The sequence below is a fragment of the Sus scrofa genome, chromosome 4 (assembly GCF_054392235.1).
Source record: "Sus scrofa isolate SSC_HxYL_T2T_F1_AM1 chromosome 4, Sscrofa_HxYL_maternal_Yorkshire_Landrace_v2.0, whole genome shotgun sequence".
NCBI lineage: Eukaryota > Metazoa > Chordata > Mammalia > Artiodactyla > Suidae > Sus > Sus scrofa.
Genome location: NC_139386.1, coordinates 108,016,015 through 108,040,711, shown reverse-complemented (window position 1 = coordinate 108,040,711; position 24,697 = coordinate 108,016,015). Strand labels below are relative to the sequence as shown.

The 24,697-nt window shown below is 41.4% G+C and overlaps 1 protein-coding gene across 3 annotated transcripts in view; it reads left to right on the top strand.

Annotated features, from left to right (window-relative positions):
* WDR3 (WD repeat domain 3) overlaps window positions 1–24,438 on the top strand; it is a 37,205-nt gene extending 12,767 nt beyond the window's left edge. For all 3 annotated transcript variants that reach the window (XM_021089970.2, XM_021089971.2, XM_085023444.1), the window contains 22 exons: window positions 368–463; window positions 1,376–1,489; window positions 1,647–1,748; window positions 2,501–2,598; window positions 3,807–3,914; window positions 5,014–5,244; window positions 8,136–8,229; window positions 10,022–10,123; window positions 12,097–12,182; window positions 12,358–12,493; window positions 13,218–13,274; window positions 14,270–14,370; window positions 14,570–14,681; window positions 14,824–14,958; window positions 15,252–15,302; window positions 16,348–16,413; window positions 17,159–17,251; window positions 18,021–18,068; window positions 18,720–18,763; window positions 21,233–21,361; window positions 23,331–23,424; window positions 23,684–24,438. In XM_021089970.2, the coding sequence (XP_020945629.2) occupies window positions 368–463; window positions 1,376–1,489; window positions 1,647–1,748; window positions 2,501–2,598; window positions 3,807–3,914; window positions 5,014–5,244; window positions 8,136–8,229; window positions 10,022–10,123; window positions 12,097–12,182; window positions 12,358–12,493; window positions 13,218–13,274; window positions 14,270–14,370; window positions 14,570–14,681; window positions 14,824–14,958; window positions 15,252–15,302; window positions 16,348–16,413; window positions 17,159–17,251; window positions 18,021–18,068; window positions 18,720–18,763; window positions 21,233–21,361; window positions 23,331–23,424; window positions 23,684–23,839 (2,253 nt within the window). In that variant the 3' untranslated portion in view covers window positions 23,840–24,438. The remainder of the gene's footprint in view (window positions 1–367; window positions 464–1,375; window positions 1,490–1,646; window positions 1,749–2,500; window positions 2,599–3,806; window positions 3,915–5,013; window positions 5,245–8,135; window positions 8,230–10,021; window positions 10,124–12,096; window positions 12,183–12,357; window positions 12,494–13,217; window positions 13,275–14,269; window positions 14,371–14,569; window positions 14,682–14,823; window positions 14,959–15,251; window positions 15,303–16,347; window positions 16,414–17,158; window positions 17,252–18,020; window positions 18,069–18,719; window positions 18,764–21,232; window positions 21,362–23,330; window positions 23,425–23,683) is intronic.
* The last annotated feature ends 259 nt before the right edge of the window (window positions 24,439–24,697 follow it).

Sequence of the window (24,697 nt, the reverse complement as noted above, 5' to 3'; positions counted from 1 at the left end):
AATTATACTCTGATAGACATTAATGGAGCACCTTTTATTTTCAAGGCACTGCTGAAAGCAAAGGAGTATCACACTTAAAATCATCATCTGAGTGGCTTCTGGTTTTATGCTAGCAGTCATCTAAATTTAGGAATAAGAAATTACAGGGAAACTGCAAATTACCACATAAACAACAATTCTATCACAGATTGTTTTCTTTCTAAAAGTGAGCTTTCTCTTAGTGTATTTCGAAAGGGGTGCCTTAATATTAGACTCTGGAAATGCCAAAGAGATTTCACTGCATTGTCCTTAAACTTTGGGAATGTCACGTCATACGTCCTGGCATTTCTTAAGAATCCTATTATTTGAATCTTTTTATACTCTGTAGGTGTGGGGCTTGGTTCTGGTGTCCGAAGAAAAGCGGCTCATCACTGGGGCCTCTGACAGTGAACTGAGGGCCTGGGACATAGCTTATCTGGAAGAGGTAATGGCTCCTTTTTCTGATCATGGCCAGTGTCAGGTTTTAGCAATTGCATAGGCTTGTTGAATTTAGAATCAGTGTAATTGTGGAGTACTTCACATGGTATTAGAATTTTCTGATAACCTGTGATTTCTAAGCAATTGTTTTTTTTTCCACTCTCTGCTCCATTGCCCTCATTTGAGCTCAGAAGAAGGCTAGCTTTAGGCTTACAGCTTCCAGTAATGCTGCTAACGTTTTAGTTCTGTGGGGCTCTAAGCTTGATATTCCCTGACCTTTGGTTGTCCATGAATGGGCTTCAGAATATCTATGACTGACCCTCTTCCTCAAGCCAGAAAAGTCCATGTAAAATTTGCATGTATTTATGTAAATATCTATATTCTGAGAAGATCTCTTTCTCAGATCCTCAGATTTTGTTGAAGAAGGTTGTGGATCTTAGGTTTAGCTAGAGTCAGGTGTGTGGTGGTGTGTTCTATAGACATTTTAATAATTCTACATTAGTAGGCTAGGGTTTATCTTTTCTTTATTGAAAGAGAAAATGTAACCTCTCATGCAATGCCTTTGCAATTCTTGATGCCAGTTTGAATCTTTCCCTCTAGATAATGTGGTAGATCTTTCACCAAAGAAGCCTTTAAAGTTAATAAGATCATCATTTTTTCACCTGGTTACAAAACAATATTCCTCATACGATGGAAGCTTATTGGAGCGAGTATAATGAGTCATGTTTTGTTTGTATTTGGTGCAGTCACTTTTTGATATATTCTGATAAATATGCTGCCATTGAAGAGGTTTGATCAGAGAGATTAGTAAATGGAAGTTATCAGCGGCCATGAAGACAGGCTTCTAAGTCAGTAGGGTTAAGGATCTCTGCCTGAAATACATTATTTCAGCTTTTATTTTCCCATTTTTGTAAAACAGATTGAAGACCCAGAAGAACCAGAGCCCAAGAAAATCAAAGGGTCTTCTCCCAGAATGCAGGACACAGATGAAACAGAGGATGGTACCCTGGAGATGGACGAAGCTCCTGAGGATGTAATTCATTTTTGTTTCTTACCTTCAATTGAGTTGAGTGGTGGGAAAGTATTCGTTTTAGGGAAGGTCTTTATTAACCTACATTTCTTAGAATTGTATGTTTTCAGAAGTCAGCAGAACTACCTCTAAACCGTGGCCTTTCTTCTTGCTTCTGTAGCGCATCCTCACATGCAGAAAAGCTGGCTCCATAATGCGGGAAGGAAGGGACAGGGTTGTGAACCTTGCAGTCGACAGGACAGGCAGGATTCTTGCTTGCCACGTGAGTACCCAGCTTAGGGGAAAAGAACAAGGTCTAGGTTGTTCCTTTCAGAGACTCCTTTCATATTCCATGTAGAGATGAATTTTTCTTTGGTCCTGTTGAGAATTCATAATATGGCACCATGTGGAACTATACGCCTAGCTTCTGTTGGTGTAACAACAATCATAGTTGCTATTATTATTAGTCAACATGCATTAAATCCCTGCTCTTCTAAGCAGTTTAAAAGCACTAGCTTCTTGGAGTTCTCATCATGCAGCCGTAAGAAGAAAATAAATAAATAAATAGAAAGCATTAGCAATGCCAAGTAGTTATGTTGTGAGCAGATTATTGCCTTTGGAATGGATAAACAATGAGATCCTGCTGTATAGCACTGGAAACTATTGTCTGGTCACTTATGATGCAGCATGATAATGTGAGAAAAAAGAATGTATAAATGTATGTGTGATTGGGTCACCTTGCTGTGCAGTAGAAAATTGACAGAACAGTATAAATGAGCTATAATGAAAAAAATAAAAATCATTATGTGCAAATTAAAAAAAATAAAAGCATTAGCTTCTTATATAGTCTTCAGAGCAATGCTGTGTGTAGCCAGTGGTGTGTCCCCACTTTAAAGACAACAGTCCCAGAGAGATTGAGCTGTCTATGGTAATGCAACTAGTTAGGGAAGAAAAGAAAAATGTTCTTACAGAGCAAAAGCTAAATTTCAAATGGCCTTTCTTGGACTCACATCATCAACCTTTTTCCTTTTTTAGGGAACTGATTCCGTGCTAGAAGTATTTCGTGTCCTTTCCATAGAGGAAATTCAGAAGAAAATGGACAAGAAGCTGAAGAAAGCTCGAAAGAAAGCAAAGTGTGTTTTCTTAGTATTTACAACTAGTAAAGAATCCTGGGTGGGCCACATAGCACTATAGAAAAGCTATGGCTTCTGTAAGGGAATATTTACTCTGTTTCCAATTACATTAAATGCTGGAGGAGATTTTACGGAGGGCAGGTAGTCCGAGTTTTCAATTTCTGTTTTTTAGCACAGCTGCTTAACTAGCATATTCCTAAGTCTTGCACTCAGAGCCACACAGAACCAGAAAGACTGTACAGATATTTGAAAAGACCTTTTATTTTATATATTTATTTTTGGTTTTTTTGTTTGTTTGTTTTTAGGGCTGCACCTACAGCATATGGAGATTGCCAGGCTAGGGGTCAATCAGAGCTGTAGCTGCTGGCCTACACCATAGCCACAGCCACAGCAATGTGGGATCCGAGCCACGTCTGTGACCCACACCAAAAAGCCCACAGCAATGCCAGATCCTTAACCCACTGAGCAAGGCCGGGGATTGAACCTTCGTCCTCATGGATGCTAGTCAGGTTCACTAACTACTGAGCCACAACGGGAACTCCTAAAAGGAGCTTTTAAATGATTTAATTCTGAGAGGCCATCAGTGTGTCTTCAGTGATAACAGCCTAAACAGAAGGAAAGCTGGGTTGCACAGCACCGACCTTGGGGACTGTGAAAAGAAAGACTTATTGGACAGGTTATGTAATTGAGGCTTGGGGCAGTGGAACCTTAAAATAGTTCATTGTAACCCTAGAAAGTGGTTTCTCAATAGTGGAAATTTATCAGAGTCTCAAAGATAAGTCACCTGGTTTATTTGCCAAAGCAAACTTGTGAAGACCTCTGGTTTATTTGATAATGTTGGATTGATAGGTGCAGGTTAACGGAATTTCTGAAAAGTCCTGAAGTTAGAAAAATTTACCAGAAACATTTCAGTAGAATAGTTTGAAATTCAAAAATTTGTCCCAGGAAATTATATTGGCTTTTGCATTTAGAAGCCAGTTATTGAGGGTACCCGTTAGATGGAATCATAACTTTATATTGATTGCATTGTGGTTCACAGAGCATTTCTGCATAGACTGTAATCTGTGAGACGGTTGTCTCATGATAATCCCATGTGGGTAAGTGACTCTCTCAGCGACCACAGGTTGCTGGTCTCAGACTAGAACTTGACTCAATAGGAAAGCTTCTAGAAAAGTGATTGCATGATAGTCTTTTTAATTTTCCTGTAGATTAAATTCTGGCAAAGAGGAGGAGGAAGACCTTGAGGTCAGTGTTGAAATGACTCTGCAGGATGAAATCCAACGGGTGACTAACATCAAAACTTCCGCCAAAATCAAGTGAGTGAAAACGGAGTACCTGACGTATCTGAGGTGTCGTAGAAATAGTAAGCTGCACAGTTGCATCAGCTTTTCGTGCTCTTCGTAGGCAGTCTCTACTCATTCTGTAGAGACAGTGCTTATGGGACTCACTCAGCTCCTACTGGCCTCATCATGGGCTCACCTATTCATTACCTCATATTGGTTTTATTTTAATAGCCTTTTATCTTTTCATTTACAGTCTTTCCTGCTGCCAATTAAAAAGTAAAATGTACACACCATGTTCCAATAGGGTTTGAGGTCACTTATAAAAAATTACACTGGGAGTTGCCGTCGTGGCACAGTGGTTAACTTATCCAACTAGGAACCGTGAGGTTGCAGGTTCGATCCCTGGCCTTGCTCAGTGGGTTAAGGATCCAGCATTGCCATGAGCTGTGGTGTAGGTTGCAGACACGGCTCAGATCCTGCATTGCTGTGGCTCTGGCATAGGCCAGCGGCAGCTCAGATCCTGCATTGCTGTGGCTCTGGCATAGGCCAGCGGCTACAGCTTCGATTCGACCCCTAGCCTGGGAACCTCCATATGCCGCAGGAGCGGCCCTAGAAAAGACAAAAAAAAAAAAAATTACACAGAAACAAGTCACATCCAGTATCTGAGCCCACATTTCTTTGACTTAACAGCCAATTCTTGACTACTGTCCAGTACTCAGAGAACTTTTCTTTTTTTTTTTTTTTTCAACCTTTTTAGGGCCTCACCTGTGGCATATGGAAGTTCCTTCCCAGGCTGGGGTTCCAGACAGAGCCATGGCTGCCAGTCTGCGCCACAGCCACTGCAGTGCCAGATCCGAGCTGTGTCTGCGGCCTACACCACAGCTCACGGCAACGCCAGATTGTTAACCCACTGAACGAGGCCAGGGATCAAACTTGCGTCTTCATGGTTACTAGTCGGGTTCATTACCACTGAGCCACCACGGGAACTCCAGAGCACTCTCCATTGTAAAATGCTTTACACCAGTTCCAACTTTGTGCAGATGGAGGGCATTGCGAAGTCTTTCTCCTCGAAAAAGTTAACCTGGTGAGCTAAGATGGCTGCCAGAACATTCATGAATATTTCCTCTTGCAGATCCTTCGACTTGATTCATTCGCCTCAAGGAGAGTTAAAGGCTGTCTTCCTGCTGCAGAACAACTTGGTGGAATTGTACTCCCTGAACCCCTCCGTGCCAGCATCTCAGCCCGTCAGGACAAGCAGAATTACCATTGGGGGTCACCGCAGTGATGTGCGGACTTTGTCATTCAGCTCAGACAATATCGCTGTCCTTTCAGGAGCCGCTGAGTCCATTAAGATATGGAACAGGTGTGTGAAAGGATGCTTTCTTCTCTTTGAATTAGTTTGTAGCACTCTTAATGAGTGCTTATTCTTAGGGCCTCAAATACAGTTTCCTCAAAATGTGTCTTCAGTGCATTTTAACTGTAGGCCTGTGGAGTTTAGAGAAGGAAAATTACCTTTTTAGATTTGGTACAGAAAGTGCAATTTTATTCCAATCTTGTAGCTGTACGTGGCTAGAGAAAGACGCACAAACAGACTATCTACTGTAAATTCAAACGGACTTTTAATGCCGTCTAGTAATGTTACCGTGCTTTCTCGTTCCTCACTCTCCTGGGTGACGATTTCATACCTTTATATTTCTCCCCACACCTCAAACACCTCTGGCCTCTTGCTAGGTTCCCTGAATAAATGAAATCATCTAGAAAACGTTCTTAGGCTCCCATGACGTCTGCCAACCAGCTGCATCTATATCCATATAACCTGTCCTTCCGCCTATGACCGTTGTAGGTCCTGGCAAAGTGAATCCCAACCTGCGTTTCTCCTCTCCTAACAATTTTCCTCCCTCTCCTGCATCATCAAGATTCCCTCTCTGTTAGATCATTGCCGGTAGCCTACGGATAGGCCGCCTCTCCCGTCTTAAAGGAAGTAGTCCTGTCCTGTCTCATCCTCATCTCTCTCCCTCCACTCATCTCCCGCCTCCTCTGATTTCTTTTCTCCATCAGGCCTTTATCCTCATCCCTGCCATTTCACCAAAACAGCTGTGTCCTCTCCCCTGGGGTCTCCATGTTTCTAAATGCAGTGATCTTCAGTAGGTAAATAAATTCAGTGATCTCTGAGCTTTGTTCGACACCTTCCTTCAGTCGATAACTTTTCTCCTCTTGGAAGCACTTTCTTTGACTTTCACTGCTTCCCCTTCTAGCCGTTTGTTCTCGGTCTTGGCTGCACCCTTCTTCCCCCGCTGACCTCTCGCGGGTGGAGTGCAGTGCAGCGTCTTTGGACCTTTTCTCCTCCCGTCCTCGCTTTCTGTGACCTGTGGAAAGTGGCTTTCTCCATGCTGGTGAGGCACGAGTTTCTCTCTCTAGCCCGGGCTTCTCCCTGGACATCAGTCATGGACCCACATCCTCTTATCACCCCTTGGATGTCTCATTAGGCCTCTCAAAATCCCAAACCCATACTTGTGATCTTCATTTCTCCAGCAGTCTCCCCACCTGCTGTTCCTACAGACTTCCCCAGCTTATTTTTTTTAATTTTTTATTATCTTATTTGTTTGCTTTTTAGGGCGCATCTGTGGCACAATGGAGGTTCCCATGCTAGGGGTCGAATCGGAGCTACAGCTGCTGACATATACCACAGTCACAGCCACGTGGAATCCAAGCCTCGTCTGCAGCCTACTCCACAGCTCACGGCAACACCAGATCCCTAAACCACTGAGCAAGGCCAGGGATCGAACCTGCATCCTCATGGATCCTAGTCGGGTTTATTAACCATTGAGCCATGAAGGGAACTCCAGACTTTCCCAGAGTAGTAATTAGTTTCCTGGAGTTCTAGCCCAAATCCTTGTAGCCATTCTTGATTCTCTCTCACACTGTCCAGTTCATCAGCAGATCCTGTCAGTTCCACCTTCAGAATTTACCAGGAATTCAACCACATCTCACCTGCATGGCCACCACCCTGTCCAAAGCTCTGTCATCTCTGGACTCCTGACTGGTCTCCATGCTTCCTTGCTTGCTCCTTTGTAGTCTGTTCTCAACACAGCAGCCAGTGTAAGCTTTTTTATGATGAACATTTTATCACTTTCAGGAGCACCGTCTCACGCTGACCAGAAGCATGGTCCTCACAGACCTTGTCTCTTACCACCCTCCCCTTCTGCTCCATCAGAGCCCCACTGGCTTTTTTTGTTAGTCCTTGAACACAGCGAGGACGTGCCTATGTCATTGAGGTTGTGCTGCCTCTTCTTTCTGCCTGGAACTGACTTCCCCTTGTGGCTGCAGGCTATCCCTCTGCCATCTCACCTCATGCCAACCTGTTGTCCCCTTCCCACCCTTGCATTCTTCATTTCCTCCCCCCAGCATCGTTTCTCCATGGCACCTGCTCTCACCTGATACGGCAATATCTGTCTCATTTCCAGAGGCTGCTAAGCTTTATGAGATCGGGCCTCCTCTATTAAATTGACTGTTCTATCTCTAGCACCTAGAACAGTACCTGGTGTTCAGTAGGTGTTGAAGGAAGTGGGCATTTGATACATATTTGTTGGATGGATGAATGTTTATGGCTTAATAAGATGAACTTTGCTTGCAGGGACATAATATGCTAATTAGACTTCCAATCTTCAGGGTTCACGTACTTCTTCAGAGTGAGAGATGGGGGCTCTTTTAAGATGCTCTTCTCAGCCTTGTTTTTTTTTTTTTGGTCTTTTTTTGTTGTTGTTGTTGTTGTTGTTGCTATTTCTTGGGCCGCTCCCGCGGCATATGGAGGTTCCCAGGCTAGGGGTCGAATCGGAGCTGTAGCCACCGGCCTACGCCAGAGCCACAGCAACAGGGGATCCGAGCCGCGTCTGCGACCTACCCCACAGCTCACGGCAACGCCGGATCGTTAACCCACTGAGCAAGGGCAGGGACCGAACCCGCAACCTCATGGTTCCTAGTCGGATTCGTTAACCACTGCGCCACAACGGGAACTCCTCAGCCTTGTTTTATAGAATCTGTCTCTTAGGATTGGGAGCCCCCAAGAAAGTTAGGTGCCATTTACTCTTTCTTCCTTTGACTCTAAGAAGCCAGGAGCGATTCAGAAGAGGTCCTCTCGCATGCGGATCACTCCGTGAGGCTAAGTTTGTGTTCAGCACACATGCTGACCTCTTAGGTGGAGAAGCAGGTTCTCCTGATGTAGGCGTTCTTTCTTTATTCCTTCTCTCTCCACAGATCCACGCTACAGTGTATTCGCACGATGACCTGCGAGTATGCACTTTGCTCCTTCTTTGTACCTGGTGATCGGCAGGTGGTCATAGGAACAAAGGTAAACAGATCTTTTCTTGGATTTGGGGGACTTTTCTACTCAGTTTTCTTAAAGTTGTTTGAGAAGTCAGCTTCCTTTTTGAGCATATGGGAAATGTATTAGAGCCAAATAATATGAGAGGGGTTAGTTCATTGCCCTTTTTTGAGGTTTTTATTTTTTTACGTTTTTCTTTTTTTTTAAGCGAAACCTTATGTCAAATTATGGGGAAGGAAATTAAAATCCTGACCCTGAGATAACTTGTCATTAACATTATGACAATCAGCCTTTCATGCATCTTTTTATGAGCATTTATGTAATTGTGTTTTTGAGAAGACAAAGGATAAAATAGGTTGTGTACCAGCATCACGCATGGTAGAAAGAAGCATTCAGTAAAGACAGACTGAGTGACCAAGTCCTCAGCTGCTAATCAGACTGGGAGACAGCCGTGAGGGAATAAACATACATGGATTTGGGTTTGGATTCAGATTCTCCCTCTTAGGAAATGGGCGATTTGGAGCAAGTCGCATGATTTCTCTTCGTGTGCTGCCTTATCTGTATAACGGGATGAGCTTTTGCACCAGATGGACCTAGGTTTAAATCCCAGCCCTTCCACTCACTAGCTGTGAGACCTTTGGGCAAGTTACTCAACCCTCTAAGCCTCGGTTTTTTCCTGTAAAATGATGTAAATAATCTCCTGCACACTCTGCAAAGCCCTTAGCACAGCGACCGGCTCCCAGCAAAGAAGTAAGAGATCAGAGCTGGTAGCAGAAGTCGAAGGATTAAAGTGAAAGAAGGTCTGTGGAATGTTTTGAAAAGTGCCTGACTAGCATTTGCCATTGCCATATGTGCATGATTATTTTATTTGAAAACCTCTATTATCATAATGGTTATTTTTTTGCCCAGCAGAAGGGGTAAAAAATCAATTGGCGAGATTTTAGGGTCAATGTCAGGGAAAGAGCATTAAATTTCTGTTAGAAGTTTCCCGCATTTTTCATTCATTCTTCCAACAGATATCCACCCAATATTTGCTGTTGGGAAAACACTGCAAATTGCTTCAGAGACTCTTCGAATGACTCAAATACAATCCATAACCTAGTCTTTGTGCTAGGTCATTAATGTAGATTCTCTCAGTTATCCCCTACAAAAGCTTGGAGACATTGGTGATATAAACTCTGTTTTTCAGATGGAACACCAGGCTCATGGAGATATATTTACCCAGTCACACCATCAGGCAGCTCTGGGACTCAAGTCTTCCACCTTATGCTCTTCCCACCCCATGTGCACAGGCTCTTCCTAGAGCAGGCTTTGCTGCTATGTGTGTTCTGTGGTCACAATGACCACAGCATTGAGTGAGTTCATTGCCCTTCCTAGCATTGTAGGTAGATTTCTGTCTCTCATTATCAGTGTGTTGTAAAGGAAGAAATCAAATCTAGCTGGAGAAGAGTTGATTAAGCCAATTGCCATAGAGGACAGTCCACTGAAAGGGTTGATTAAATTTTTAAGTTTCCTATTATGTTTATTCTGATATGCCCATGGCCATGGTATTTCCCTTTTGAACTTGGGAAACCAGTGACAGTGACAAGAGTCCAGGACTAACAAGGTTGTCCTGTTCCACACTCTGCAGCATAGCAATCCTGCTAGGATCACCCCAACATGTCAGTAGGGGGTTTCACAGCATTTATTCACATGGAAAGTACAGGGCTTGCAATGTCCTGAGAGTTGGCCGCATTGTTGCTGCACGGCTATGAAAGTGCGTAGAAGTGAATCGTGGAGGTTGTGGGTATGTGGGTCTCTCATTTTGTATCTTCCATAGACAGGAAAGCTGCAGCTTTATGACTTGGCCTCAGGAAATCTGCTGGAGACAGTAGATGCACATGATGGAGCTTTGTGGTCCTTGTCTCTCTCTCCCGATCAGGTAACTAAACCAGATGCTAAGATTCAGACTGAGTACTCGGGCTGCTCTTCTTCTGTCTTTCTTTGGTGTTTTTTTTTTTTCTTTGTCTCTTTAGGGCTGCACCCATAGCATATGTAAGTTCCCAGACCAGGGGTTGGATCACAGCTGTAGCCTCCTGCCTACACCACAGCCGCAGCAACGCCAGATCTGAGCCACGACTTTGACCCACACCACATCCACCACATCGACACTGGATCCTTAACCCACCAAGTGAAGCCAGGATGGAACCTGCGTTCTCATGGATACTAGTCGAGTTTGTTACTATTGAACCACAACAAGAACTCCCACTATATCTTATATCAAGTTGATTGCTGCCTAACAAGGATTTTTCTTAGGGTTTCTTTAAAAGAAGCCCACTTTATGTCTAATCTTTGTATTTGATATGTGGTTTCATAGCCTGTGCCTGATAATATGAACTGCCATTATTATGATTGAATTCAGCTGCTATTGAGCATCAGCTCCATGATATCAAATTGCTTATTACCCTCATGACTTGTTAACAGTGGTTTGTGATGCTTCTTACAAGAAAATATTTCCTCGGGCAACACCATGCAGAGGATAGAGTAGACTTTTCTGATCTCCTTTTAGTCCATACATCTGTGACTGTACGAGTTTAGTAAATCCTTGAGCCTTTTCAGGTCAGTAACAGTGGAGAACCGTATGCTTATTCCAGTAGTGGTGCTTTTGCTTAGAACATTTTGAAATATTTCTCACCTTAAGAGATTGTGGCCCATTCGTTTATTTGAATATTTTCAATGGTGGCAGACTTTCACTCACTGAAAGTACATTTTTTTGGGGAAAAAAAAACCAAAACACAGAATCTGGAATGTAGACGGGGTAATGCCATCTGGGGTGAGAAGTGAAACAGCGTTTAAAATTTAAATAGTAGTAACATCTTGCATTTTGTAGGGTGTTCTCTTTTCTGAAGTGTTTTCAACATTCAGCGTGTCCTTTATTGTTTTGTTTTGTGAACTAGGTAGTCTTTATCATGGCAGCAACACTAAAGATCATTATAAAGTCATTTTCCTGTGTTTCAAACCTCCGAAATGGCAGAGGAAACATTTGAGATCTAGTTTTCTGACTCCACGTCCTTTATACTTTACACTGACACTACATCTGATAAGACCAATTTTCTTGCTATTGAAAAAATTTGAACATAGTTTAAGCACGGACATTGCAGGAATAAATTTATACCCTTCTGAGGAAAATGACTTTGAACAAACTTATTTAGATTATCCAGTCTATTTTTCAAACTATGTTAATACTTCCTAGCAAATTCTCTTGACTGTTGCTGTCTTCAGTGGCGTAAGAATACCGCAGTGTCCACTGAGTCTTTTCTTGCTGATGCTGAACTAAACTATAACTAGAAATTTATACCAGTTATCATCTGTTATTAGTCTCTGCTCAGAGTTCTCAAATAAGATCTGTAACAGCAGTCCCAAAAGAGCAATGAAAAGGGTTAAGGGAAAACTGCATTTCTTCTTCTCCCAGGCCATTAAATAAAAATGGTCTTGGAGAGAGTTCCCGTTTTGCAGCGGAAGTGAATCTTTTATCCACCAAGATGCCAGTTTGATCCCTGGCCTCACTCAGTGGGTCGGGGCCTGGCGTTGCTGTGAGCTGTGCTTTAGGTCGCAGGCACATCTCGGATCCTGCAATGGCCGTGGCTGTGGAATAGGCCAGCAGCTGTAGCTCCGATTCAGCCCCCTTCAAAGGAATAGGTTCAATCCCTGGCCCAGCACGGTGGATTAAAGGATCTGAATTGCCACAGTTGTGGGTCAGAACTGTGACGCAGATCTGATCCCTGGCCTGGGAACTGCACATGCCATGGCTTGGCCAAAAAAGAAGAAAAAAATGTCTTACGCTATTTTCATGTGTCTTATCAAGGTTTCTGTACAAAATATTTTTTTTAAACAGAAATGTCATTTGATTTTCAGCGTGGCTTTGTGACAGGCGGTGCAGATAAATCTGTCAAGTTCTGGGATTTTGAGTTGGTAAAAGATGAAAACAGTACCCAGAAGAGGTCAGTAGATATTTTTTGTGTCTTTTTTTTTTTTTTTTTTTTTGGAGTGACAATGGGGAGCCACTACAAGGGCTTTGGACATGTGTATTTCTGTTGAGCTCCAGGGGGTTCTTTGAATTTTGGTTTGTCTTTGTAGAGTACTTACTATTTTTCTTGATACTTTCTGTGATGTTAGGCTTTCTGTGAAGCAAACTCGAACCCTGCAACTAGATGAAGAAGTTCTGTGTGTCAGTTACTCTCCCAATCAAAAGCTGTTGGCTGTGTCTTTGCTGGACTGCACTGTGAAAATTTTCTATGTTGATACTTTAAAGGTACAGTGGTTACACTTGGGAGTATTTTTTCCCTTTGACTGACCTTGAGACTATGAAGAGGTGGCTTTAACTGACCCCAGCAGTGGTATGTTTTCTAAAAATTTGCGTGTGTTATCAAAACATTGCAAGTACACTAAGAATACTAACGTTTTAAAATGATCCTTTTGGTTCATAAATTTTGTTTAAAGCAAGTTATATTTCATTTCATATGTTTAGAACATCTGAAGACAAAATCCTATTGTAGCCAATAGTTTTAAAAGCATTGCTAGGTGTCCTAGGCAGTGATTCCATGCTTGGCTGTACATCAGGATCATTGGGGTTGCTTTTAAAAATATATAGATTACTGGGCTCTGTGCCCAGGGTCTTGGTAGGAGTGGATTGGGCCTGGAAATATTGTTGTGAAACAAGTGCCCCAGAGACTTATCAGCGAAGAGATCCAGAGAACGTCTCTGTGCTGTATTCTGATTGGGCGGTAGGCTTTTGGGACAGCCCTGGCTCTGCTGAATTGCAGGGTTCTTGGCAGGTTGCAGGCAGGATTTGTATGCTAGAAATGGGTGCAAGCTGCCTTCACTGGTCGGTCTGTCTTTGAAAATACAGACATAAAGCAATCCAGAACAGTGTCTAGCATTGTATTTTAAAGTTAGGTTTTAGATCTACAGCTAATAAAGTGTGCCTATTTATAGGCAGACATAAGTTATTTATATTCTTTTCTTTTAATGTTTAGTTTTTTCTCTCACTGTATGGACACAAACTGCCTGTTATATGCATGGATATCTCTTACGTAAGTAAAATTTAAATACTGTCTCAGGAACAAGCTGTCTTTTTTTAAAACTTTTCGTTCTTGGCCTGATTGCTTCACTTTAGTGCTTTTCAGTGTATTGTATTACCGACTGTCTTAAAAAAGTATATAAAATATGTATTGTAATTTTACTTTAAATATGTGACTTTAATGCTTTCAGAATATTTGGCAATTCTGAATTAATCCTCATAATTAAGTCCCTGTTTTGGATTCTGAAAGAGTATTTTTTTATCTAAAATAATTGGTAGAGCATCCTAAAGTATGAAAGACTTTTCAAAAGGCATCTCTTTGTTCTGAAGGATGACGTTTGTAAGGAAAATGGAGCTTTACAGTATTTATGGTGTTTTGCAATGTGTGTGACTATCAAAGGTCATAGTTTTTGCAGTGTCTTAGTTATGATTAGAAGTGGCAGTATATATTTAAAAACAGTATCTCGTCTGTATGAAAGGAGTTGGCCCCATGCTCTAGCTGTCTGCCATCGGCATGTTAACAGAGTGAATTGATGTTGAAAAATATTTTCAGTTTTCTCATTATGTTGATAACCATTTGAACTAGGTGATGAAATAGGAAAGATAAGGGAAATTGTGATAGGCAGCATGGCTTAAAAGGCTAAGTCGTAAACATTCTAGTACATTCTTTCCCAGCCTCATTCTTTCCTTCCTACAAACCCTATGACCCATCAGAGATTCTTTTTTCTTTTTCAGTTTGACAAAGTAAGCAGATAACCTACATCAAGGCATAACACTACCCTGTAGCAGTGCCAAACGTCTAAGCCAGAGTTCTTGCTCACTTTACAAGCTTCTTAAGTAGATCTGTAGGTCAAAGCAATGATGTAGGTGCTCTGGGGAGAGATGGAATGAATTTTTTGACACTGACACTAATATTTTTGAAAGAAAGGGGATAAATGTTCTGGTTAGCTTTTCTCCACCTACTTACAAAGTTCCAGATAATCAAGTAATGTTTGACTTCTCCTCTAGGATGGAGCACTGATAGCAACCGGCTCTGCCGACAGGAACGTGAAGATCTGGGGCTTGGACTTTGGGGACTGCCACAAGTCTCTCTTTGCACATGACGACAGGTAGGTGCCATCTTTTCAAAGACCCCCTGTTGAGTCACCTGTAAGTATCATTTCCTGGGAGCATGTGTGTCTATTACTTACTGTTCTCAGTCAGAAATTAAAGATTCTAAAATACAAATAATGAGACACTCTAGCTGTTTGAAAGCTATTTATGTGTGTAGGACTCCTTTTGGTAACGTGGAGCTGTCTCCCCTTTCAGTGTGATGTACCTCAAGTTCGTACCCAAGTCTCACCTCTTCTTCACTGCTGGGAAAGACCGTAAGATTAAGCAGTGGGATGCAGACAAATTTGAACACGTCCAGACTTTGGAGGTAACCTCTCGCCTACTCTGTTTTCCACTCAGTACCGAAGAACTTAAGACCGAGTGTTGACCTCCCGCTGACGTAAGCAGGTAGCAGTTTGTGAACAGATTTTCTTACTCAGGATTTTTGCTTTTGTTCTTTCTCTCTCCAGGGGCATCACCAGGAAATATGGTGTCTGGCCGTAAGCCCCAGTGGAGACTACGTTGTGTCATCATCCCATGACAAATCTCTGAGACTCTGGGAGAGAACAAGGGAGCCTCTTATCCTCGAGGAAGAAAGGGAGATGGTAAGGACCTCGGGCTGGGTTACAGATGTGCTGGTGGGTGGGGATGAGGGCCGAAGACGCGGTCCCAGCTGGAGTTTCCCGTCCAGTGCTGTGACACCTCAGGCCGCACAAGTCCAGGGCCTCCCGGAGATAGATCTTTCCAGGACTGCTTATGCCACCTTGGCAGCTGGGCAGAGACAGAGATGCCATTGAAGGGTTAGATTTTGAAAAAAGCACGTCCTCACTGTCTCATTCCACTTCGTGTAGGGACCATGTTTTTTCCTTTGAAATTAATTGTATCTGTCTCTTGGCAGCAAAGGGAAGCAGAATATGAGGAGAGTGTGGCCAAAGAAGACCAACCCGCAGTAAGTTAATCTTTTGGAACCAGAGTTCCCGTTGTCACTCAGAAGGTTAAGGACCCAACATAGTTTCTGTGAGGATGTGGGTTCGATCTCTGGCCTTGCTCAGTGAGTGGGTTAGGGATCTGGCGTTGCTGCAGGCTGCCGCGAAGGTCACAGATGCAGCATGGATCTGGCATTGCTGTGGCTGTGGCGTAGGCCTGCAGCTGCAGCTCAGATTCGACCCCTATCCCAGGAAGTTCCATATGCTATGGGGCAACCCTAAAAAGAAAATCTTTTGGGACCCTCAGATTGTGCCTTGTAATTATCTTATTGGAACTTACTGTAATTTTAAGACTGCAGTGGAATTAGAATTGGGGCCAAATACTGAAGTCATCAGCAGCTGATATGGGGAGGAATCTGTGTAGTCCTTCTGAATTCAGCTGTATATCCTGATTTTATGAGACAAATGATTGGCTGGGTTTGGCATTGAATGACTGTTATTCTGGCTTTTTTTTTTTAAGGAGGCTTCAGAGAATTGTTCACTTTAAAACAAAAATCAGAAAAAAAATTTGAGAATTTGGGCATTCTCTTTAAATGTGTAGAACAGGATATCCTTATGAAAATGCATATAAAATACTTAACATAGTGTCTGTTATTTTACTTAGTATTTACTAAGTACTCAGTTGATGGTAGGTGGTAATACCATGTTACAGTCATCACAACAGTAATGTAGGGCTTTCCCGTCATGGCTCAGTGGAAATGAACCCAACTAGTATTCATGAGGATGCAGATCTGATGCCTGGCCTTGCTCAGTGGGTTAAGGATCCAGTGTTGCCATGAGCTGTGGTGTAGGTCTCAGACGCAGCTCAGATCTGGCGCTGCTGTGGCTGTGGCACAGGCCAGCAGCTATAGCTCTGACTGGACCTCTAGCCTGGGAACTTCCATATGCCACAGGTAAAAAATTAAAAAATAACATAGTAATGTATGTTTATTTCTGGATATAAGAGTAATTATTGGCTCTTTAACACCTGTCAACAATATTGTTCAAAGATCTTTTTGCTTCTGGCAGGTTCCGGGAGAGACTCAAGGTGACAATTACTTTACTGGAAAGAAGACCATTGAAACCATCAAAGCAGTAAGTTGATAGAAAATGTGATATCTCACTGTTAAATAGGGTCCTGGAGTTCCCGTTGTGGCGCAGTGGAAACAAATCCAACTAGGAACCATGAGGTTGCGGGTTCAATCCCTGGCCTCACTCAGTGGGTTAAGGATCCAGCGTTGCTGTGAGCTGTGGTGTAGGTCACAGATGCAGCTCGGATCTGGCATGGCTGTGGCTGTGGTGTAGGCCGGCAGCAGTAGCTCTGATTTGAACCCTAGCCAGGGAACCTCCATATGCCGTGAGTGTGGCCCTAAAAAGCAAAACAAAACCAAAAAAAACCTAATAATAATAAGAAAAATAAATAGGGTCCCAACCAAGTAGCCCTTTTGTGGCAACAATGTGATGAAATTTTGAGACAAAGATTATAACTTCTGTCTTCCTCCACCAAGGACAGGAGTAGTGCTGAATCTGTTTAATCTGTGCATCGTTTCTAGAAAGGGAGGCTTGAACTCCTGAAAGTGGCATCTCTCAGGTGTTCCTGGGAGCTGCCCTACTCAGGGTGTCCTCTTAGGACTTGTATCTGAATCCATGACATGGAGGCTCCTCCCTGTAAAATAAAGAAGAAAAAAAAAACCCACAGATATCTTTAGATGCTGTTTGGCACCTACTGGCCCATCTTTATTAAACTGACTCAAGCTATTGCATATGGTAACTTCATCTTTGCAGTGTTATGGGATGATGAGTGGGTTGTGGTTTCTGTCCTTTGTCGTCATCTGTATAGGCTGAGAGGATCATGGAGGCCATTGAGCTCTATCGAGAAGAAACTGCAAAAATGAGAGAACACAAAGCCATTTGTAAAGCTGCAGGGAAAGAGGTAAGACAGTCCATTAAGTTATGTTCTGAGAAGCATTTACAAATATAGATAATCCCTGAGGGGGGGGAAATGATTGGGGGATTTATTAACTCAGATCAGGAAATGAGATAAATGTAATAGAATCTTTTCTCTCTCTCTTTTTTTCTCCCCCTGCTTTTCTTTTTCAGGGCCGCACCTGCAGCATTTGGAAGTTCCCAGGCGAGGGGTTGGTTGGATCAGAGCTGCAGTTGCCGGCCTATATCACAGCCACAGCAACACCAAATCCGAGACGTGTCTGGAATCTACAGTGCAGCTCATGGCAACAGTGGATCCTTAACCCACCGAGTGAGGCCAGGGATCAGACCCACCTCCTCCTGGATACTAGTCGGGTTTGTAACCCGCTGAACCACACTAGGAACTCCAGTAGAATCTTTTCTAATTTAAACATTAGAAGAAAGGATGGAGAAACTGAGAGGAAGAAAGTTTTGTCTAAATAAAAGGTGAAGGGTAGGAAATTTTAGATTGAGGTGATTATCATATTAACTTCGAAACTCAAGTTCCTGCATTAGTTTGAGAGGCAGGGTAACCATTTCAGATTTATAGGTGAAATCTATTGCCCAGACTCATTCATAAGCAGTATTGAAACTAAAAGGCCTGATAGTTCTTTTAATTTTAGGGTCAGTCATTAGGGTCTCTCTTTTCAAAACTAGCATACTGTTATGACCCTGCCTATGCTAAGTGCTATCAAAGGCTTATTTTTTAATGACTGCATTTAATAACTTTTTCATAGGTTCCTCTTCCCATCAACCCCATCCTGATGGCTTACGGCAATATCTCTGTGAGTAGAATGTCTAACGGCTTCCCTTTGGTTACTCAAAGGCTACCTTTAGGCACAAGAGAGAAATTGGAGAGGCATTATGATTTGAAGATGGATGTATTGGGAAATACTTTGTTAAAAATCTCTCTTAAACGTTGGAATCCTCTAGGGTATTTTGTATTTCAAAAGGACCATTTTAGTATATCTTCCAATTCATCCTTTTTGGTTGGACTAGATTAGTCCTCTGTTTTTTAGTGCTTATTTATATTCAGTATCCAAAGCCCTCTGAAGAGTCTCTTCACTGAAACTGAAGTTTTTGGAGGAAAAGTTGATAAAATATCAATCAGGGGGAGAGAGGGAGAGTAATGGGACAGTATCTGATCTTTAGTTTCTCAGTACTTCATTTGCATGTCAATAATAACACGAGTCAGTGTGTCTTCATTTTATAGATAGGACATTGTCCCAACTTAGAAATTGAGGGGAGAACAGCTGGTAAGTGGCAGAGCTGGATTGTGAACCCAAAGCTGACTCAGTCTAGGCCCACTCACCTAGTGCCATTTTTATACATGGTTTCTCATGAGAAAGAGAGGGACCCCTGGTTTTTTAGATGGAAATTAGAGAGCTTCAGTAGAAACCAAGGGTATCACTGATGCTATTATGCTTCCTTTATAGCCTTCAGCTTATGTGTTGGAGATTTTTAAAGGAATCAAGTCAAGGTGAGTCCATGCATGATTGTTATAAATTGGCAGGTAATGCCATTTACCAATTGCCTAGCTGAACATGAGTTAAATGGACCTTATAATTGATGGTTATCTTCCTTAGAGGTTTAACTATGTCAGAATTTTGATGGAAAACAATTTATTATAATGTTCTTTTTAAATTAGAACAAGGAGTCTCCTCCTAAAATATGAGGGGAGATAACTTTTTAAGGACAAATGAAGGGCAATGCTACTTTACATCATAGGTAATAAAATCATCTATAAATTCAGTCAGACATACCAATGGTTACTATTTTTTATTGTGTATTTCCTTTGGCTTATTCTCTGTATCCATACACAGTTACACTCGTACCGTAATACGTCTTTATAGCTGTCCTTTTTCACAGAATATTTCCTGAGCATTTACTCATGTTAGTAATATTCTTCAAAAACACATCATTGAATTAATTCAAAATATTTCATTGCACATATAGTGTTGCATTTTTTTGCTATTATCTATACTGCTTCTGTGAACACCTTTATATAGAAGTCTTCATCACTAATATTGATTATTTTACTTTGGTATTAAGGTTCTAATTTGCAGCCTAATAACTAGTCAGTGATTATTATATTTGTTAGCCATTTGCATTTTTTCCTATGAATTTTTAGTTTCCTACTTTTGTGCTTTAGATAGTTTCTCTTACTGGTTTTTAAGAACATTTAATGTTTTTTTGTCACTTGTTTTTAGAATCTTTTTTTTTTTTTTTTTTAAGGGCCAAAGCCTCAGCATATGGAAGTTCCCAGGCTAGGGGTTGAATTGGAGCTACAGCTCCTGGCCTCTGCAACAGCCACAGCAACACAGGATCTGAGCTGTGTCTGCAACCTATGCTATAGCTTATGGCAATGCTAGATCCCCCACCCACTGAACAAGGGGTGGTGGGGTCCCCTGGTTCAGGTATGGAACCCGCATCCTTGTAGAAACCATTTAGATTCGTTTCCACTGTGCCACAATGGGAACTCCTAGAATAATGTTCCTTGTGATTTATCTTTGGATTTTGAGTTTGACCTACTGAGAGTTAACTGTTTTATATCTCTTATAAGAAATAAATAGGACCTATCTGAGTTAATGATGCTTTGTTAGAGAAATATAAAAGAGAATTTAGATTAATGGAGGTATAATGCATTCCTAGATGGAAAAATTCTATGTTTAAGAGATTTTTCTTACACTAATCTATAGGTTTGTGATCTCAATTGAAATCATCTTGAGAGTTCTAATTAGAATTGATGAAATGACAACAGAACTGGCTCAAGAAAAGTAAAACAAACCAAAGCCAGAACAAAAAGCTGTTCTCCTAGATTTAAAAAACTATACAAAATAGCAAAATTAGAATAATACAGGATTGTTGTCAGAATCAGTCATCAATAGACTATTATATAGGACTCAAATGGTAAAAGCATATGAAGATGGGATATTCAACAAAAGACTTGGAAGAAATTGGTTATCTGAAGAAAAAAACAAAACAAAACCAAACTTAGATTCTCCTACCATGCCTACAAAATGAATCAAGTAGGTGAAAATACTAAGTTTTAAAAAAAAAAAAATCAAAGAGAGAACCCTCTAGAATATAGATGAATATTTAACTCTTGAATGGGTAACATCTAGTCAAGTATAAAAGTAGAAGAAAAGAATAGGAGAGGAGGGGAAGAGATTTTGAAATTGACCATGTTAAGAAATGTGGTATTTCAGTGCTGCAGAGGGTATGCAGAAAAGGAAACCCTCCTTCACCATTGGTGGGAATATAAATTGGTACAACCGTGATGGAAAACAGTATGGAGGTTCCTCAGAAAATTAAATATAAAACTATCCTATGCTCCAGCAATCCCACTCCTGGGCATATATCCAGATAAAACTTTCATTCAAAAAGATACATGCACCATATTCACAATAGCCAAGACATGGAAAGAACCTACATGTCCATCGACAGATGACTGGATTAAGATATGGTACATATACACAATGGAATACCACTCAGCCATAAAAAATATATTGCCATTTGCAGTAACATGAATGGAACTAGAGACTCTCATACTAAGTAAGTCAGGAAGAGATAAATACCATATGATTTGTGGATTCTAAAATATGGCACAGATGAACCTATCTACAGAACAGAAACACAGTCAGGGACATAGAGAACAGATTTGTGGCTGCCAAAGGAGAGAGGGTGGGAGTGGGATGGACTGGGAGTTTGGGGTTAGTAGATGCAAACTATCACATTTCAAATGGATAAGCAATGAGATCCTGCTATGGAGCACAGGGAACTATATAGCCAATCCCTTGTGCTAGGACATGATAGAATATGAGAAGAAGAATGTATATATATATGGATAACGTGGTCGCTTTGCTGTACAGGAGTTGACAGAGCATTGTAAATCAACTATAATTAAAAAGAGAAACGTGGCATTTCTAATGTTTTTTTCCCTCTTCAGCGAGCTGGAGGAGTCTCTGCTTGTGCTGCCATTCTCTTACGTCCCAGACATTCTTAAGCTCTTTAATGAATTTATCCAGCTGGGCTCCGATATTGAACTTCTGTGTAGGTGCCTCTTCTTTCTCCTCAGGTAACATTCTTTCCCAAAGAATACCTTGTCTCCTTAGCATGACTCTCCAATAGTGCCTTACCTGAAGTTGTCCACGCTTTAAGATTAAGAAATGTAATGTTTCAGTTTTAGAGACTATTATGAATTTCAGTGCTGCCTGCTATAAATTATTTCTTTTCTTTTGGAATTAGTCTTACTCTTAAAGCAGTTAATGATGAGCTGCCTCTTTTTTTTTTTTTTTTTTTTTTGATCTTTTTAGGGCCGCACCCTTGGTAAATGGAGATTCCCAGGCTAGGGGTTAAATCGGAGCTGTGGCTGCCAGCCTACGCCAGAGCCACAGCAACACAGGATCCGAGCTACATCTGTGACCTACACCACAGCTCTCAGCAACGCTGGATCCTTAACCCACTGAGCAAGGCCAGGGATTGAACGCACATCCTTATGGATGCCAGTCAGATTTGCTAACTGCTGAGCCACAACGGGAACTCTAAGCCACCTCTTTAAGTAATATGAGGTACTGCCTTGCTCAGGCATAGGTAGTTCTCCAGGTTGCAGTCTAAGCCAGCGACTCTTGACTCTAGCCAATTTGCCAAAAGCCCATCCCTGAATGGCCTGTCTGCCTCAGTGTTGTTTCTTTTTAACTATTTAAGTAGTTTTGCTTTGATTTTATAACAGCATTTTAAGGAAGAGTCAGTTTATTTCCCAGGTCTCTAGAGGTACAAATGGAAAAGTAGGGGCATATATAAAGGGAACTAAGGAACATAAAGAAAATATGTTCATTAGATTATGTCCTTACACTGAAGAATTCTTATTAATAAGTAACCAAGAAAAATATATTTACAAAGCCTTAGAAATACTCTTATCTCCCACTCTGCTCCCTAGTCTCAAGCTGTTATAAGCAGAGAACAGGAATAGAGAGAAATTGAACATTCCTTAAAATGCTATTAGGAAAACAGAATAGAAACTGATCAGCCAATACCAGATAGTTAAATAGAGGAAAACTGGTCTGTTTTCACAATCCTTAACCCTTCATTCCTTTTTTCTTTCAGGATAGTAGCAAATGAAGGGCAATGATAAGGTTTATATTATTCTGTTGCTGTATTTACAATTTATTTCTTACTGCTGTGGCATATGTGCTGCTGAATCAGGGTTTCTCATTCTAAGAGAAACACTGTGAATACTTATAGCAGGTCAGAGGGTTGTAGTAGATGGGTGCCTGCTTGCAGGTAGATGTGGCAGGTAAGCGGGGTGAACATGGAGGTTAAAGGAGCATGAATCATCAAGGGCGTCTGGATTCTTTAGGTCAGAGTTTGATCTCTTTTTTTTTTTTTTTTTTCCGAAATACTAATAAGTCTTTGTTGAATTGGCATTCCCTCTGAGCTTTCCAGAAATTCCATTGTCAGAATCCGTGGACACCTGGTAGATCGTTGGGAAAGTCAGCTTTGCAAATGAGTCAACTGTGAAGATAGTATTTTACAAATTGTTATTATATAAAACTGAATGATAGGGAAGAAACTTTTTTTTTTTTTTTTTTTTCCTGTCTTTTTGCCATTTCTTGGGCCGCTCCCGTGGCATATGGAGGGTCCCAGGCTAGGGGTCGAATCGGAGGTGTAGCTGCCAGCCTACGCCAGAGCCACAGCAACAGTGGATCCGAGCCGAGTCTTCCACCTGCACCACAGCTCATGGCAACGCCGGATCCTTAACCCACTGAGAGAGGCCAGGGATCGAACCCGCAACCTCATGGTTCCTAGTCAGATTCGTTAACCACTGTGCCACGACGGAAACTCCGGGAAGAAACTTCTTTAGCTTTATTTGCTAGATGCTTTCCTACATTCCCATGATTGGTGAAATGATTTTTGCTTGGACATCTTGTCTGTTTGCTAGTTCTAGAAGGAATAGGTAGAGCCAGAACCATTAGGCTTGTGACATGCATACCTCTTACTTGTTTTTGTTTTTGTTTTTTTTTTTAATTTTATTTTTTTTCTGTTAGGATTCACTTTGGCCAGATCACAAGCAATCAAATGCTTGTGCCAGTGATTGAAAAATTAAAGGAAACAACTATTTCAAAAGTCAGCCAAGTCCGGGTAAGTATCCTTATAAAGATACGAAAGGGGAGGGAACATTCTAGTGTGTATGTGACTCACGGGTAGCATAGTATGCTGTGCTCTCTGGTGACACTGACCAGACACACGTGTATTTAGGATAAGGTTTTTGTTGGAGCAGGTAGACAAAACAAGGAAAAAACCAAGGGAAGAATGAATAACGACATGTGAAGCTTCAGTTGGCCTAGCCTGCTGCCATATGGAGCTCAAGTGAGAGAACGTTTCTCGTATTGTTCCTCAGGATGTCATCGGCTTCAACATGGCAGGTCTTGATTTCCTCAAGAGGGAATGCGAGGCAAGAAGCGAAGTTATGTTTTTTGCTGATGCTACCAGCCACTTGGAAGAAAAGAAGAGGAAGAGGAAAAAGAGGGAGAAGCTGATTTTAACATTCACTTAGAATTGAAATGTGGTAATTTTTTCTTAAGGGGGACTTGCAAACTAAGCAGCAGCAGAGTTGATGTAACCTGTGAGATAAATAACAGAAGTTATCATGTTGCAAAAATCTTAGGATGTGCTTCCCAGCTTTGCCTGAGGGAATTCCAACATAGTACGGGCTCCATTTCTTGGCTGAAACAGCTTTGTTGAAAATCTGTCCTCTCAGAGGTGAGCCCTGCAGGAATTGTTTCCTTTATATTCCAGCAGGAAGCCAGGAAACCTTTAAATGAGGTATTTGTTTCACTAGAGTTGAAACTAACATTTCAGAAGTTTTTCTTATTTCTGTTTATATAGATTTGTTGGGTCATCTATTACCTCTTTGTATTTGGTTTTACTGCCTGGTGAGGCTAATTGCCCTCTGCCCATAGATGTGGAGTCTTGAACTTAAGAGAGCTGAAAGGGACTGGAAAAGTTATCTGGAACAGCTTCCTTTAAGTTAACCCATCGCGGGTTTTTTTTTTTTTTAATCTGTATATAAAAATATCCTAATTGCTGTTAATACTCCCTAAGTAGTTCTTTTTTAAAATTTTTTTATTAAAGTTGATTTACAGTGTCTGTCAATTTCTGCTATACGGCAAAGTGACCCAGTTACACACATACATAAACATTCTTTTTTTCACATTATCCTAGATCATGTTCTGTCACCAGTGATCCAATATGGTTCCTTGGGCTCTACAGCAGAATCACATTGCTAATCCACTGCAAATACAATAGTTTGCCTCCCACTCTTTCCCCCTCCCTATAGGCAATCACAAGAGTGTTCTCCATGTCCATGAGTTTGTTTCTTTTCTGTGGAAAGGTTCATTTGTGCCCTATATTA